Below are 18,004 nucleotides of genomic sequence, written 5' to 3' on the forward strand. Positions count from 1 at the left end.
TAGATTTAACTTGGAATCAATCAGCCAGTTATTTTCACCAGGTTGCGTAAAATGATTTTAAATTATCCCCTTTTTGAATGTTCATTTTTGGTAAGGGGTTCATCTTTTACACAAAATGTTTGTTTTAAGTTAAGGAAGAGAGAAGATTTTATCTGCATCCTCTGGACAGACTCCACAAGTTGAAGGAATTGGCATCAGCTTGCCGGTTAAAATAAAAATAGACATTAAGGAGTCCCAGTTCATCTCCTTGATACCCAAAATTGTAGAAGATTGATTTTAAGGGAATAAAGAAATACATTTGTGATTATTTATTTAAATGTTGCACATGTTTATCAGTAAAGACTTGTTTCTACTGGGATGCTGATGAAGACACAAAGCATCTCTTCATTGGATGGAATCAGACGAGGGATATTTTCTTAGCTATTTAAAAAATCTTCTTCAGCTCCAAGATTTTTAATCATCCCATGCAGTTAACAACAACCCAGGAGTGTCAAAAAATTTTAAATGTTTTTTTAATTAATTTCTGCTAAATCATCTTCCAATGCTTTATTGAAAGAAAAAGTGCCAAATTCATCACATAGTGAAGGAGGATTGTTGGATCCCGTCTTTACTGAAAAGAAATGAGCAAAATTCCTTCTCCATTATATATCATTTTTCATCTAGACAAATATTAAGAATTTCTTTTTTTATTTCTTAACTGAATTTTCTTTTTTTAACCAAGTAGAAGCGCATTCATACCGCCTTTTTATCCTTCTGATTTTTTTTTTTGTAGATGGATAGATAAATAGATAGAAATAAAACATAGAAAGGTCTATAAAACAAAATCAATAAAAATGAACCTTCGTCCCCTGATATTAATTGTAAAGGGAACATGTATCCATTCATAGTCTATAAACACTGCAAGGTTGATGGTGCACCTTGGACGTGCCGCCAGTCCATCACAGGACAACATAGACACACAGGACATAGATCTGCTAGTCATGTTGGGGAAGAGTTAGAAGAAGAGCAAAGTTCTCCACCAATGCACAGTGAGACCTTCATACACCAGGACCCCAGACCAGGATTTGACCTTATTGCTGCAAGGCAGCAGTGCTACCAACTGTGTCACAGTTACAGTAAGACCACCCCCACCAACAACTACAGCTCCGTGCAACCACTGAAAGAAAATCACCTTTTGTACATCCAGTAAAGGACGGTGATTGTGTTTGAAAAATGAGCTGAAAAGGAGAAAAACTACTTCTCTGTTGGTGATCAAAACTCCTATTATATCTTCTTTCTTTTCCTTATTTTTGCTGAGTCATTGTTACTGATCTCAGTGGTCCTGAGGGGAGTCTGAAGGTGCATTACTCAACACAGAAAAGTAGGAGTTAGTGTTAAGAGTAAATGCTGGAAGTAATATGTGCACAAATAATAAGACTTGCTTATTTTCGAAAGTGTTTTCTTGTACTTTTTGTACTTTTTCTCCCTTATTTGAAAGATAGCAAAATTTAAATTGCTTGATTTCAGTTGAAATAAACCTTTACAACTTCAGCACCATGACTCCCAGTTACAGGTTAAAATGTTTTCTTATTGTACAAACAGAATCAGACTGCAGAGCTTCTACATATCTTAAAACTCTGTTTCTTGCATCATTATATTAGTAAAGAGGTTCATAAATCTTTTTTAAACAGAGCACAGAGAGAAGTAGGGAGAGCTGCAGATTTAAAGGTGAAATATTAACTGGGATATGCAACATGCAATAGAATATATCTCCAAGTTTACCAAAAAAGTATACAAGAAAAAAATATGCTATCTAAAATGCAGCATATCCATATTTTTCTGGATGGATGGAATTAAAATTGTACTTCTAGGGATGCATGATATATATTGATTTTTGCATCGGAATCGGCTGTTAAACCTTATTTTTTTTATACATGAATCTTTTGGAGCCCTATATAATGCACTACAAGGCATCTCTATGACTTAAATATAAATATCAGTGTATTATGATTCTCTTACTGGAAAAAATCGAAATCTAGATTTTTTTTTTTCTTAAAATAAATGCAATTGTGTTTGGATTGAGGAGGTAAAAGAGACATTTTGCCAATGGAACAAGACAATTTACCCTTAAAACAAGAAAACACCATTGCATTGTCTTATTTCAAGTGCGTTTTATCTAATTATCTTATTTTAAGAGTTAAAAAAACTAATTACATTTGCAAAATACCTTATTTACCTTCTCAAATTAAGAGTAAATACACCTATTTTCATAATTTTTTACTTATTTCTAGATCATTTTTCCAGTGTTCTTGTCCTCAACAATACACTGCAAAAAAATTAAATCTAAGTAAGTTTATTTTTCTTAAAATAAGACCATTGTCCTTCAATTAAGCAGTTAAGTGATACACTTAAAATTTAAAATAAGAATAAACAACTGCAATCTCTTATTTCAAGTGCATAATATCTACTTATCCTATTTGTTTTAAGAGTAAAAATCCTCATTCCATAGGCAGAGTATCTTATTTAGTTGTTCAAATTAAGGGTAAATTCACTTAATGATTTTTAGATCATTTTTTTGGAGTGTAGGAAAGCGTTCAATAAATATGTTTGAGCTCATTTTTGGACAATATGAAAACCTAATGAAAGCGTTCAGGTGGAGTAACTGTAGGTCCATCAGGCTCCACCCTCAGAGTGTCCCCACCAACTTTCATCACTGTTTGGCTGTGACTCCACCCTGGAGAGAAATATCAGCCATGCTGCTGCCATCAACACCTTTGTTTATAGATGTTGGAGATCGGCCTGTTTTTCCAGTGTAGTCCTGTTTCTCTGACTGTGACGGGCTGGATGTGCTCTCTTCATCCTCTGACATGGGAGTTGGCTCAGAGCTCGTCTGCCTGGCTGTGTGTTTCCTGGACGGGGCCGCCTTTTGCAGCTGCTTTTTGTATCTCTGCTTCTGTCTCCTTGAACCCCAGTCGGCCTCAGCAGATGGCCGCTCACACTGAACCTGGTTCTGCAGGAAGTTTCTTCCTGTTAAAAGGGAGTTTTTCCTCTCCACTGTCGCTAAAAGCATACTTAGCGTGAGGTCAATGAGTCGATGCAATCAACTGGTTTTCCATAGGTGGAAAATCTATTTGACTGTATGATCTGGTGAACTTGGCTTGAGATGACATGTGTTGTGATTTGGCGCTATATAAATAAACTGAATTGAATTGATTTTGGCATCGGAATCGGCAGTTATTAATTTTTTTTTTTTTTTTTACATGAATGTTTTGGGCCCTATATATATAATGCACTAAAAGGCATCTCTTCAACTATCTAAATATTAATATTGTTGTATTATGATTCTCTTGTGTTTTCAACAATAGGAAAGCATTCAATAAATATATGTTTGAGCTTATTTTTGGAACATACAAAAACCTAATGAACGCGTTCGGGATGAGTAGCTGTAGGTTCATCAGCCCCCATCCTTACATTGCAAAAACAGAAATCCAGAAATAAGAGAAAAAAAAGTGTATTTACCCTTAATTTGATGAGGTGAATAAGATTCTTTGCCAATTGAATGAGTATTTTTACTCTTAAAATAAGATAATTAGATAATATGCACTTGAAATAAGACGATGCAATAGTTTTTTTTTTATTTTAAATGTAAATAGTCTTGTTCCATGTGTGAAGTGTCTCTTTCCTCCTCAATTAAAGAAAAAAAATCTCATTTTAAGAAAAAATGACTTAATTAGATTTTTAAAAAAATGCAGAGTTACAAAGTTACACCCTTAGATAAAAATGATGGATGGTTATCTTTAAATAAACAGCTCATATATCTGCAAGTTTTGCCTGTTTGTGTGTTTTTTTAGTGTGTGTTCCTGATTCATGAGGCAATTGTGCGTTTTTCACTCACTTTTTGTTCTTTGGAGCATTCTTCTTGTCCTTCTTGTTCATCACCACCGGCACGCAGCTGGTCAGCTCCGTCCAGTCTGCGTGCAGCCCGCAGCTCCAGCCGGTGGAGAACCGGGAGAAGAGCCAGGACTCCGCTTTGCCCGGCCGGTGGCAGGTGCACTTCCTCTGGCCGGGCAGACAGTCGCACGGCTGCTCCAGCTGGATGTTTTTCACCAGATGCCTCCCGAAAGTCGTCCCCCCGGTTTTCTGGATGTGCAGGAACACCATCACATCGTCCCCTCGGATGTTGAAGTCTGCGTGCCTGTCCAGGTCCCGCTCCGTGAAGTTGAACTTGGAGGTGAATTTGGCCGGGAAGTCCTCGTCGGGCTCCGGGTACAGAGAGTCGGAAGTCGGGGGTCGCTGCTGGACGTCGCTCCTGAAGCGGCAGGTGTTGCTGTCCCCGGGGCAGACGTACTGGTAGCCGATCATTAGGAAAACCACCGCAGCGATGGGGATGAAGATGAGTCTGCTGAACTTCTCCTCCATGGTGGAGATTTTTTTTTTTTTATCGGATTCACGCCACCGGCACAAACCTGAACGCGATGCCCGAGCGGAGCTCCTCTCTCCCCGGTCTCATCCTGTCACGCTCAGCCTGGAAACTGAACCAGGGGTCCCGTCCTGAGCTCCAGAACACCTCACTCTGCAAACTTCCAACTCTTAATAAGCCGGTTTAAGCTAACGGGGCATGGCTGTCATTAAAAAGTGGGAAACTGTTGCCAAATGTCTTGCGCAATAAAACCTAGAAGGAAACGACTCATCCCCGCAAACAGAGCGTCCCGGATCGGCTGACCTGCAGACTGCTGATCGGTATCTGAGCTGGAGACTCCAGCGAAAAGACCGGCAGAGTGAACTAGGCGACTTCCGGTTCTGACTTTCAAAATAAAACGTTAAGAACGCTGCTTTTCAACAATTATGTTACTCTATCTATGATTTAGTTTTTTTTTTTTTATTGCTCAGTGAAACAGTGGGTAGCACTGCCGCCTTGTAGCAAGAAGGTTGTGAGTTCGATTCCTGGCAGTGTGTGCAATCTCTGCAGGGAGTTTGCATGTTCTCCCTGAGCACACGTGGGTTCTCTCCGGGTACTCCGGCTTCCTCACTCCAGTCCAAAAAAATGAGTGTTAGGTTAAATGGCTTCTCTAAATTCTCCTTAGGTGTGAGTGTGTGCGTGAATGGTTGTTTGTCTCTGTGTTGCCCTGCGATAGACTGGTGACCTGTCCAGGGTGTACCCCGCCTCTCGCCCGTAGAAAGCTGGAGATAGGCACCAGCACCCCTTGAGAATAGTCGTAAAATTGAGCTTTCAGTTCATATAGTGGCATCTGGCTGTTTTTTTTTTAAAGGTTACTTTATACTTTTATACTTTTTTGGAGCACATACTTTTTCACTTTTACTTGAGTAAAGAGGCTGTTTGTTTACACTCCCCCAACAGCTCTCTGTCACGCTTTCTACGTCCCCGTCAGTTGCTCTCATTGGTCAGAGCGTTGTTCAATAGGCAGATATGGTTTGAAAAAACAACAGGTTGTTCTCATCAACAATCTTCTGATGTCTCATTCATCGGGGCCAGACTAAATTACACATTTAATCTCACATTTAGTCTGGTTTATCAGGCTAATAGAAATACATATTTACATACAAACTTGACTTTTTACATTATGGTATGTTTGACCTAAGACATCATTGTATTTATAGGGATCTTAAGTACTATTTAAGCTCTTTTTTTTCTTTTTAGTATAAAAATATATTTGTTTTGATAAAACAAAAAATATATAATAATGTATTTAATGCCTTTTTAATTTACCAATGAATCTGGTATATGTTAAACTGAAATGTAACCAAGTGTAACAAATTACTTTGGATGACTTTAGTGATTATGTCAGATCTAATGTTTAGCTCAAAAGCTGCTGTTGTACACTGCAAAAATAATATGAAATTAAGTAAAAATGTCTTAAATCAAGTGTATCTACCCTTAATTTGAGCAAGTAAATAAGATGATTTGCCAATGGAATAATTATTTTTACACTTAAATTAAGATAATTAGATATTATGCACTTGAAATAAGACAATGCAATTGTTTTTTTCTTATTTCAAATGTAAATTGTCTTGTTCCATTGGCAAAGTGTCTCACTTACCTCCTCAATTCAAGAAAAAAAGGACTTATTGTAAGAACAGATGACTCATTTAGATTTACATTTTTTGCAGTGTATGGTTTTTTGTTTTGTTTGTTTTTTATGCCAGAAATTAGAATTTCATAAACACCGGCTCATAACATCTTAATAATCCTAGAATCAATCAGTTTGGTTTTTATAAAATAATTCTGAAGTGCCATATGGTTAGGAGTGTAGTTCTCATAGCCAACAGGCCCGAGTTCACTCTCATTTTATTTTGAAAAGCCAGTTGTAGTATTTCCGGCTTGGTTTTGGCTGGCTTGTCCTAACATCTGCGCCAGTCATCTGTCCTGGCTGCCGAGCCCATGACGCAACGGTTCCTATAATCACACACAGCCTGAAGTGTCTGTGGAAAAAAAAAATGATGGGAAGAGTCGTGAGATTTTTCTTTAATCCAGGAAATGTTTTGGCAGCAAAAATGGGATTTTGTAAATTATATGTAATTCAATGAACTCCTCCTTAGAGTTTTTATTTTTGGGGAGGGTTTAAATGACTGAAAATTTAGTATTAAGCCAAAAGCCCTTTATAGCTATATATATGCTGCTGATTATGGGTCATCCATAAGAAATAATGTCTACATCCAAGTGGAGATATTATTGGTCTTCATAGATCAGGAGAAATGTCTCTCCATCATTTACTTTCCCATGTAGTCCTACACCAAAGCCTCAGGGTGAGCGCCAGTCAATTCATTTCAGCACCATGGACAGCTTCCAACATGTCAAGTCAATAATTGGCACAGTGTTTGAGGGAAATGTGTAAGAGCGCACTCAGTCACCATCCCACATAGGTTTTCCTTTACCGCTCGTACAGATTGACTCAAGCCTTTAATGGAGATTGAGTGAAATTTACAGCATTCTGTGGACAGAACAGGCTGGAACTAAAGGCATTTCAGTCGTCTGTAAAGGATTTTCTTTAAGCCTGTCCTGATCAAAAGCTTTTGTTATTTTCCCTAAGATGCCCTCCATCAAGGGATTTAACCAGGCGGCATTCTGGTGCACATTGTATTCAATCCTCTTTCATCACAGAGTGCACTTTGCCCCACTCTTGCTGACATTGACTTAATCTGTATGGGAGTTTGGTCTGTGCTTTAATTTGTTTGTGCCATCCTCTCGCATCATAGGCGTAGCCGGGGGTGGCATGAGAAGAATCGGTTATGAAAAGTGTCACAATTGGAGACATTTTCTAAAGGTCAAGTTGAAATGAACCGACGAGCTTTTGCTGAGGTGATGATAACATCCTGTGTCACCGTGCTCTTTACCTGTAAGACCTCATCCAACGGTGCAAGGCTCACTTTGCAGAGGAAACCCATATTTCTACAAATGGCATGCCTATTAAATTCCGAGCTGATGTGAAGGAGCCTCCATTAATGCTCCGAGCAGTGAGGCGAGACTTGTGTTGTTCTGGCTGTGCAATAAGGGTATTTACAAGGTCCCTGATGCTCGCTGCACGCCTTTATGAGAAATAACCCTCCGGAAGTGCTGACTCTGCTGGATGCAGCAGTGCGCAGCTCTCCGAGAAATGAGACTGAAAAATTTTCGTAGAAATGATGATTGGATTGGTTTGGGTTTCCATTAATGCATTTTAGTCCGTTTTCCAATTTCACAAGCAGAGCCAGGCCGGCGTGCCAACAGATATGTGTTTTATAATAACTGGAATTGGTATTGATTTGAGAACTGTCTGAACAAGCTCTCAGAGAGTTTTTGACTCTGCAAACTCAGTAACGAAGTGGAAAATTCAGTTTATAAAGCTAAAAACAAGTCTAATACCTGCACAGAATAACCCAAATATGACATTGGCCACATTTAACTGCTTTGGTCCCTTCAGAAATGTCCTTACTGGACTTTTTGAATACACTAAACCAGCCCTGTATGACTTTAAGGAAAATATTTTTGATCATCATGAAATTTAAAGTTAAAATAGTGATAATATTAATATATTAGGGAGTAAACACAAATGGCTGTTGTCAAAATATTTCCTTTATTAGGCAGAGAGGCAACCTAAATTCAGTTTTGTTGTTTGTAAAGCAAAAAGTAACAACTGCTGTTCTGTCCAGATCCTAAAGCAATATAGCAGACCCTTGCTTTTACACTTTTATGCTAGACTATTCTGCTTCTTTCTTTTGGAAAGTTGTCCTGTTTATAAGACCTATCTCCATAATATTTAAAATGATTAAACATGCAGTATTTAGCCCTAAAATTTCAATATTGGTCTAATCTGAGCAGAGCTTTTCTGCACTCAGACATCATACCTTCCATCTGACTATCAATGTTCCTTTACCTCAAATGCAAAGCTCTTTGCTCTTCCATACTGTTCGCATCTTTGATCTTGTTTGTCAAATTATTGTTGGCTAGAAGTGTGTTTTAGTTTTTCCTATATGCAACATGGACACAACTTTGTCTGTGACCCTGTGATAAACTGTAAAATCTAATATTTGGTACAGTAATTAGATCCTGATGCAAAGTAGAAATAAATTAGAAGAAAAAATCTAAGTTTTTCAGCTTCAGCAGCTTTAATCCTTTGATGCCTGTTGTCACTAATAAGCAACAAACCGCAAGTAAGTCAATTTTTCTTAAAATAAGAACATTTGTTATTGAATTGAGCAGTTAAGTGAGACACTTTGCCATTGGAACAAGACAATGAAATGACAATTAAAATAAGAAAAAAACTACAACTGCAGTCTTATTTCAAGTGCATAATATCTAATTACCTTCTTTTAATGGTAAAAACGCTCATTCCAGTTGCAGATCATCTTATATTCCTACTCATATTAAGGATAAAAAAAATTATTTTAAGAATTTTTTTACTCATTTTCAGAATATTTTTGAGTGTAGGCGAACAGCTAGCATAGCGTTATTGCATAACCCCAGTGCTAGTCACAGTGTTGTTATGTAGTTGTAACTGCTCTTAAAAAATACACTTTACCTTCATTTCTATTTATTTAGTATCATTAACTATTTTAATTTGGCATCTCATTAAAGGTAAAAACATGTACAAAATGTCTTTTTATATGTGCATGTACAGTATATCAATTCAGGCTTCAATGGGTTAAAGAAGTAAAGAATATAACAGAGCTTTATAAAAAAAATACCCGGAATAGGTTTCCCCCTAATAAGGTACAAACTATAGTCATAAAATCAGTAACATTATGATTTGAAAAGAAATATTTCCACCTTGTAGTGCTGGAAGCTGCAAGGTGGTAATGTTTAGGTTGGTGGTACATCTCCAAGTAGAACATCACACTGCCTCCACAAGCCCATCTGCAGCTCCACCGACCCGTATGCTACAAGCTGTGATGTACCGTGTGTTCAGGCACCTCTCCATCATAGCAGGCATGGAGCATTTTCAGTTATGTAGGTCTTTAATGTTGCAGCTGCCTTGTGGAAATAGCGCATTACTGTCCCTCTTCTTTTGCTTTATGTTTATGCATCATTTCTCTCACACATGTACATTCATTTCAGCATGTGTGCATGTAGACACAACAAACAATTCAACCACTGCTCCGCTTCTCTTCCCTGCCTTCTCTCATGTTTTCTCTTATAAACAGTTATTTAAGTATAGTTGAAACCAGATATTTACAAATGTTTATCAAGGAGACCTTTCACAGTTTTTGAATATATGACATCAATCAGATTTAATGACTGAAAATGAAGGTTATCTGTTTTTCTATAGTGGATGTGATCAGAATTTTCAATCTGTGCAGATCCTGGGTTGTTATTTACGCACACAGGAAGAATTGAAGTCCTTAAAGATCTTGCTATGGTGCCACATGCATCATGTTTTTTCTCTAGATGTACAGGTGGGGCTAAAAACGTGGTAGAACACTAGAATAAACTCATGGGAGGTGCAGTGGGTTGAGGCTGTGCAGCTTTTTCTCAGCTGTGTCTTTTACGTCAGCAATCATAGCATTCATCTGCTGCTCCTGGCGTTCCGAGTGTTTCTTATTTTTATATAAAAAAGGTGAGAGATCCTTTCCGCTTGCTGATGAATTCTCTTACCTTGGAATCCAAGTCTTGCGAGCGAATCATCCAAGTTGGCTGAGTCGTTTCCTGGCACTTTTTTAAGGCTCAGAATCCATGACTACGGCAGAAATGTATCCATCAATCTTCTTCTGCTTATTGCATCAGGGTCGCAGTGTGGACGGTGCCTATCTCTGGCAGGCTATGGGCAAAAGGCAGCAGAGATGAGGGGATCTGGAGTAAACAAGTCATCTCTAGGTCATGTATTTGATCTGCCCAGCCACTGAACCAGGTGAATCAAATCTGCACAGGTTGAACCAGATTTGACTCACCTGGTTCAGTGGCTGGGCAGATCAAATACATGACATAGAGATGATTTGATGACTCCAGATCCCCCAACTCTCTGTAAGGCGGGGTCCACCTATTACAGGTTGCCCATCTGGCGCACGGCAACACAGAGACACACGAAGATGTACAACCATGCACACACATTTACACCTAAAATTTAGAGACGCCAATTAACCTAACAGTGATACTTTTGGACAATGGCGTAACGACACAACAATAGGCCTATCCTGGTCGCAATCTTTACTCACTGTACCAGCGACGTCCACCTCTTCCTCTTACTTTGAAAGAACGTGTTTGAAAGAAAGTTTTTTCCATTCTTCCAGCAGCTCTTCCTTCCTTTTTTTTTCTGGAATACCACAATCAAAACCAAATTCCATGGCGTGGTGTAAAAATGTGTTCTTTTAAGATCTTTATTGCGGTTTGAAACATATTATATGGGTGTATTTTTTAACAACCGTCTAATGAACCATACGCAGTTATTAACATAGTAATTAAAAGCACCATTGTCTGCTTTGCTATTGGTGCCGTGTTTAAACGGCTCACCATCATGTTGAAATCTGCCATGTGTTGCGGTATAAATATGTCCGGTGCGGTCGGTCACTTCAGTGTCAGGTAGGTATAAGTGATATTTTACGCACCATTACATCTGCAAAGAGACGTCCTAGTCTATAATTGCTTCAGGGCGAACAAGGTGTCAATGATGGGGCCCCTAAGAGGTCAAGCAACTGCTGTCTCTGCTTACCGATATTTACGCCATTGTTTTTGGATGTGAATTAGCAATATAACCGCTAACTATGCTTGTTAATAACATGCTAAATGCAGCTGAATAAGCTCTTATTTAGGAATGTAGATTAGATGCAGTTTTTGCTTTTACTTGGACAGGAGTGGTGTTATGCCGAAAAGCGCATGCCAAAATCTCTGGCATAGCCATGGGTGTGACGGTGCCGCCCACAAAGGCAGCTGGTACATCCACCTGGTAACCTACTGACCTGACCCATTAGGAGAGACTCTTATTTACTGTCCTTGTGGATTATGATTTTTTTTACAGACGATTGGTCAAACTGAACAACTTTTTTTAGAGTGACTTACTTTTGTGGTAAAATGAAGGCTGCTGCCAACCTGCTGCCTGCATCAGGCATGTTTTGCCTACTGGACAGTTTGCGTGTGAAGAACAGGTTTTACGGAGTTTGGAGAACTCTGAACTCACTGTGTTTGGACAACTAATCCAACAGAAAGTTAACTTTATCTTGGCTGTTCTAAATAATGATACCGGTAAATCATTTATTTTTTAAATTTAGTTGGGGAATAATGATTAACACGGTTAGATAAACGCAAACCCCTCCAGTGCCAGAGGTAGAAATAGAACTAATGAAGTTAAACAAATGGTTTGTTTTAAATAAGCTATCGTTAAATGAAAGTAAAACTAAATTTATGTCGTTTGGTGGCAAAAGGACTAACACTGAGGTAAAACTGAGTTTGAACCATGTTGAAATTGAAAGGGTATATGAAACTCATTTTTTGGGACTAGTAATAGATGATAAAGTTTGTTGGAAGTCTAACATAAAATATGTACAACATTCTAATATTTTTTACAAAACTAGAGATTTACTGAATAAGAACTGTCTTTATTTGCTGTACTTTTCACTTGTGATGCTTTATATGACATAATGTGCTAAAATTTGGGGAAATGTATATAAAATGAATTTATATTCAATAATTAAAGTACAGAAAGGAGCTATTAGAATAATAAATAGAGTTGGACACCGTGGTTCTACAAGTCAGCTATTTATAGGATCATAAACATTTCTGGACATTGTATATTTAAAAACATTAGAAATTATGTTAGGAGTTGTAAATAAGACAATCTCTGTTTGCATTGAAACACATTTTAAGCTAAGGCAGGGGATTTTTTAACTTAAGGGGGTTACTAATTTTTGAAGCCAAAGCCAGTACTAATCTGAAGTACAGATGTGTCAGTTTGGGTACAAAATTATGGAATGGACTAAACGATGAAACAAAGATGTGTAACTCTATAATAGTTTTCAAGAAAACTTTAAAATCTAAAATTATAAAAGGTTACAATGAAATTTGACTGAGTTTGAGTTTTCAGTTTAAGTTATTATGTGTTTTGTAATTATGTACGTATTATTACCAACATTTTATTGTGAATTATTCTTATGATGGTACAGGATAGGCAAAAATAAGCCTTGTGGCCTCAAACTATTCATTTTTCAGTTGCTGTCTGATGGATTCTTTTGTAAAAAAAATAAATAAATAAAATAAAGTAATCATTCATTCATTCAATCATTTATACGTAACACACAACTATGCAGAGAGAGGGCTGCTGGTTAGCCCTGGAGGCGGTTCGCCTCGGGGCTCCACTGGTTGCCACGGCCCTCTCAACATCAGAACAGTTTTTTTTTATTAAGCACTAAATGGGCCAAAGAGTGAACCTTAAAAGTAGAATGTTTTTGCCTCAAACAATGTTAAAATATACTTTAATGGAACAACGGCAGCACAAAAGCTGCTGCTACCGGGGTGCATGCTGGGACAGCTGTAAGTCTGCTCTGATGTATGCTGGGTAAAGAAGGAGGGACGACCACATCCACGGATCCTCTCCGTTCTCGGTCTTGTGTTCTTGTCAACTGGAGCATTTGTAGGGGTGAGGCTGATGACTTTTTCAAGCAAATAATAACGCACAAGTACGCTTATTGAGAAACCGCCTACACACTCCAAAGGTGTGGAGCCATCAGAGGAACATTGATGATGCAAGAACTGTTGCACATTATGCAAATCTAGCAACAAGTGTCATAGCCGTTCCATTTAGCCTATCATTTATTTACTGACACTTGTTATGCAGGTAATACATTAAATCCTCTGTGCCCCACTTCTCCAGGTCGAAATTCAGCCACATAAAAAACCTATGCACAAGATAAATCTGAGTTCAGTTACTCTGGTCTTTCTCAGGGATTCGAATATGTGACATGAAAAATTCAGAATTTTTTTTTATTAAAATTGAATTAAAGGATTCAAAGTGAAGTTAAAAGTTGTTTTTTTTTAAGTTGCAAAAAAAGCAAGTTTATGACCTGGTTTATTTCAGATGGCCACACTTTCTTCTTGTCTGTACCTGCAGAGGACAGACAATGACTAGGAATATGTAATTTAGTATCTTTACTGAACGCAGAGCAGTCTAATAGCTAGACGATGTACTATGAATAGCAGCTATACAGTATAAGAATAACAGTACAGAGTAATAAATGAATGAATTTATAGTACATATAGTGATTTAATGGAGCACTTTGCACATCTAATACATGACGAGTAAACTTTGCCTGATGAAGGTCTAGTACCAAATTGTTACAAATAAATGTCTTCTCTTGCAGGTTGGACAGTGTGCAGGAATCCTATTTGAAATGTAAAAAATAAGATAGTAAATATAGTAAAATATTTCAATGAAACACTTTTTTATTAATGCTTCTTTTCTTTTCTTGTTTATGGATTGTCCCAAATTTTCAAGTCTTTTCACTAATTAGATGATTGTGGAAGCAGTTGGCTGAATTTTTAGAGGTATTGGTAGAAGGAAATGACTGTTTGTTTTAGATTATTACCTGAAGTGATGTGTTGTTTACTACATTTCGGTTGTGTGATTCTTTGTTTTAGTCTATCTAATAAAATATAAATAAAATACAATGGAGGTTTGGTTGTAACTTGACAATATTTGGAAACGTCTGATGTATGAAGACTTTCACAAGATTAGTCAAATATCTCTAATATGATTAAGCTTGCTCCTGCTTAGTTTTTCTTTATGGATTGCTTGCAACACTGCCAACTTTGAAATTTCATCTTAAATTATATAATTAGCTGTCTTAGGTTTCAGCCGATCAACAAATGGGGCCATTTGCCTCAGCTGCATATGCTGCAGTGCAGCGACGGCACCACGCCAGCCATTTCCGGGCTTCCAGCATGAGCACATCCAAAACGTTTAATCAAAACGGACACTCTCTCTGCTTGGTACCGCATGAAAAGGGAGCTGCTGGCCCATGCCGTGCACTTTGGCTGCCTGACAAGGAATTGCCAGCACTGGGCAACTATCCACAGCACAGCGCGGATATTAGAGAGGAGAGCCATGAAACAATCAGTATTTTCTCTCAGGTGATTGAGGCTTTGGCAAAGCAGCAGATAGTAGCACGTCCCATTGCGAGCTAATCGGCCCTTCTGTCCTTAACATATGCACTGATGGATGCTTATCGCCTCCTCGAACAGGGCCCATCTCACTTTAAACATAGGAGTTGATTTGAGCTGCTGAGTGAATGTCAGAAGGGGAAATTGCTGTAATTTCGCACATCAGGATTTATTGCACCCAAACACTGAGGTCACCTTTTGCTGGTACATTTATTCTTTCGCATCCAGCCATGCAATTTCCGTGTCAGACACACCACATGCATGCAGGGAAATTATTATATTTGTAAGATATAGTGCTTGTCCTCCTACTGCAACTACTCTCCCATCAGATCACTGCAATAAAAGAGATCGTAGTGAACAAAATGAAAAGGCATGTAAAATCCAGTAGACAGTGGTAACAGACACCAGGGGTTCCACTACTTGATGAAATATAATTACTGATCTAGTGAGATGTTTGATAGTGTTACAGACCACATGGTTGGGTAATTCTAGTAGTTTATGGGAAGATATTTGAGGCCTGCTTGTGGTCAGAGGCTCTGACTGTCCTTCCTGTATAAAGAGAATGCAACTAGAAATGTTAGCTCCCTTAAATTTCTGCTTGTTTTTCTCCTCAGCAGGGTGGAGATGCAAACAACATTGAAAATAGGAGGGAAGCGTTTTAATGCACGTTAAATTGTTTTGTTTAGCTATATATAAATATGCATCAGGTTTATTATTTTGGATGTAAGATTTCCCTTTTTTCCTTGTAGCATGGTTCCTGGGTATAAAAGGTCTTTCAGTCTGTAATGGTCTTGGTTTTACATCTAACCTGAATATAGAATATAAATCCAACTCAAAATCCATTTCATTTTGGTGCCTCTGCATTAAACTTTTAAGTCCCTGGTTGTCAAGACTAATTAGCATACAAAAGAAAGGTTGTAATTTCCTTTTAAAATGGTGGCAAACTACTGGCTTTAAGAATTCAGAAAAGTAGCATGGTTCTGGCATTAATAGTTAAATTCCAATTAATTTACCCTAGAGAACTATTATGAATAATAAAAATATAAACTTACCTGTTTTGTCAAGCTTTAGAATAAAAACTCTTACAGAATGCCCCAAAATAATTTAAGGGCATTTCAGTGGCTCATCTTGCTATTAAAGAAGGTATGATCAAAGAGATAGGAGCAAAGCAATAGAAACATAATGGAAATTAGAGTGAGGGTGGGTATTTAAAACCTAAATTTGAAGAATATATATACAGTAAATTCTTGCATCCATTTCTAACGAGTTTCCTGTCTCTTTTTCTTGATGTTATACGAGCCAAGAAGAAGGAAGATGTGATCTAAAGATCAAATTTCTTTTAAATGGATAATTGCTCAACAATTGTTCGTGCACATTATATGCTAAATCCCCTAAATTCACAAAATGTCCCCCTGAGCCATTCACCCCATTTACACTACCCTTGAAAAACCGATCCAGGCCGAGACCGGTCCGAGCTTGGATCGGTAACCAGGCCAAGCTCAGTTTTGACGACCGTTCACACGTCACACTTATCTCGGTTATCTCGACGCCTCGACTCCTCGCCTCCTAGTGACGATGTGCGGTATTACTGCTAGGATTGAAGGAGGGAGTCAAGCAGCTGGTGGCGGTAATGCACCAAACGCTGTTTGTCAACCGCCGTAAAACCCAAGAAGAAGAAGACGAAGGAGGAGGGAATCAAGCAAATCAAAATGGCGGCGCCCGTCACATTCAGAAAGTTATGCTTTATTATTATTGCTGTACTTCCGTGTTTGCGGTGGGTCAGGCGAAGACGGCAACCTTGCGCGGATGTACTTGAGAAAGTCGGTACTTGTGAATCGGCATGTTCAGCCAGTCGGCGATGACGCGTTCTGCTCATGCGCTCTTGTTATCAGAGAACCGAGCCAGGAAAAAAACCGAGCCGAACCCACCTCGGGAACTGGTCTGCAGTTAGCGCGGTCCGGTTATGTTTATCTCGGTTCAGTTCAGGTTGTTTCCGTTCACACACGACAAGTTATCTCAGTTACTGAGCTCGGACCGGTCTCGGCTCAGTTTTTTAAGGGTAGTGTAAACGGGGCTATTATTTAGCTGAATATGCCCCAGAAAGTTGCCAAGAACTGTAAGACTTTATTTTATTGCCAAGTGTATGAATGTTATGCCAAGTCAGTCCCATGGCATATATCAGGCTGGATGTTTGACTACTCTTAGAATAATTGGTATTTTACCTGGTCTCTAGAAGGAGAGAACAGGTGGAGTCTTCTGAAGTTTCTCACAAAGTCAGGCTGAATTGCACTGGAGAAATCAATAAACATGATCCTCACAGTGTTTTCTGTCTTGTCTAAGTGAGAGTGTTCTTGTTGAAGCAGGTGTATGTGTCACGGTCTTGGTTAAGTTTTCTTTGCTGTCAGGGTTTGGTTGAGGTTTTGAGGACCCAAATGCAGAGGCAGGGGGGCAGAGGCGAGGCAGAGGGAATCCAAAAATTCAACAAAAAAATGTAAAACAAACCAGAACCATGGAGACATCAGGGAAAACATGCACGAGGAGCCAGGGAAAGACGGGTAAAGACGAGGAACCAGCAGTGAGGAACTGCACAGGGAGAGTTTGTATGGGAGATGGAACAAAGACAGGACTAATGAGCTGATTAGGAGCAGGTGTGAAGAGAGGATGCTAGAAGAGAGCTAGGGGAAAGGAGACCGACACAAGAGGGCAACAGAGGGCAACAAAGAAAAACCTAAGAACTCAAATATATAAAGAAAACACAACAAAATAGGAATTAAACCAATAAAACTACAAAACATGGAGCAAAATAAAACTGAATACTCAAAAGAAAACTTAACAGAACCAAGACGGTGGCCGTTTCTCAATTCACGAGAACGCAAGTCCGTACTCGCTATGGAATGTGAAATCACAGGGGTGCTTGGTGTTGGAATGCTTACATTAAAAGCCCCCCGGTTGTACTAGTATAATCATTCCTCGCTAGAAAAGAAATGGTTAATGCGTCATTAAAAGCTCCAAATTAATATTGTATTAATTCCGAAGATGACTCTATTCAAACATCGGATTATGTATCTGTTTGAAGTGACAAAAGTGTGACGTATTATCCAAGCTGGTTATGTACAAAGTCAGTGGTCGATTAATGACTTTGGTCTAAATCAGGGAAGTTTCTTGGCCACATGTTCAATCATAGCTATCTATTTTACAGACAATATAAAGCAACGTTTCAGTGTGCAATGCTGATCTCAGGTCCCATGATTTTAAGAATTAATTTATGCAACAAAAGGTTGCTTTTGGCTGTTATTAAAAAGTAGCCAAAGCAGTTAATAACAAGCTATCAAAATTAGAAAGTCAGCTACCACCTGATTATCAGGAAGCAATGGTCACATAGTTTTAAGTCAATTTCTGTTTAATGAATCGCTGCCTGATGAGGTGTGTTTATCATAAAGTGAC

General features: G+C 38.4%; 1 protein-coding gene across 1 annotated transcript in view; it reads right to left on the reverse strand.

Moving 5' to 3' along the window:
• Positions 1-4,740, reverse strand: part of LOC119790351 (heparan-sulfate 6-O-sulfotransferase 3-B-like) — a 36,482-nt gene extending 31,742 nt beyond the window's left edge. Inside the window, exon 1 of the mRNA XM_038295875.1 lies at positions 3,875-4,740. Coding sequence (XP_038151803.1) covers positions 3,875-4,398 — 524 coding nt within the window. The 5' untranslated portion in view covers positions 4,399-4,740. The remainder of the gene's footprint in view (positions 1-3,874) is intronic.
• Between the last annotated feature and the right edge of the window lie 13,264 nt (positions 4,741-18,004).

Source organism: Cyprinodon tularosa, unplaced genomic scaffold, assembly GCF_016077235.1.
Source record: "Cyprinodon tularosa strain WSP-4 unplaced genomic scaffold, ASM1607723v1 ctg362, whole genome shotgun sequence".
In the NCBI taxonomy this organism is placed as follows: domain Eukaryota; kingdom Metazoa; phylum Chordata; class Actinopteri; order Cyprinodontiformes; family Cyprinodontidae; genus Cyprinodon; species Cyprinodon tularosa.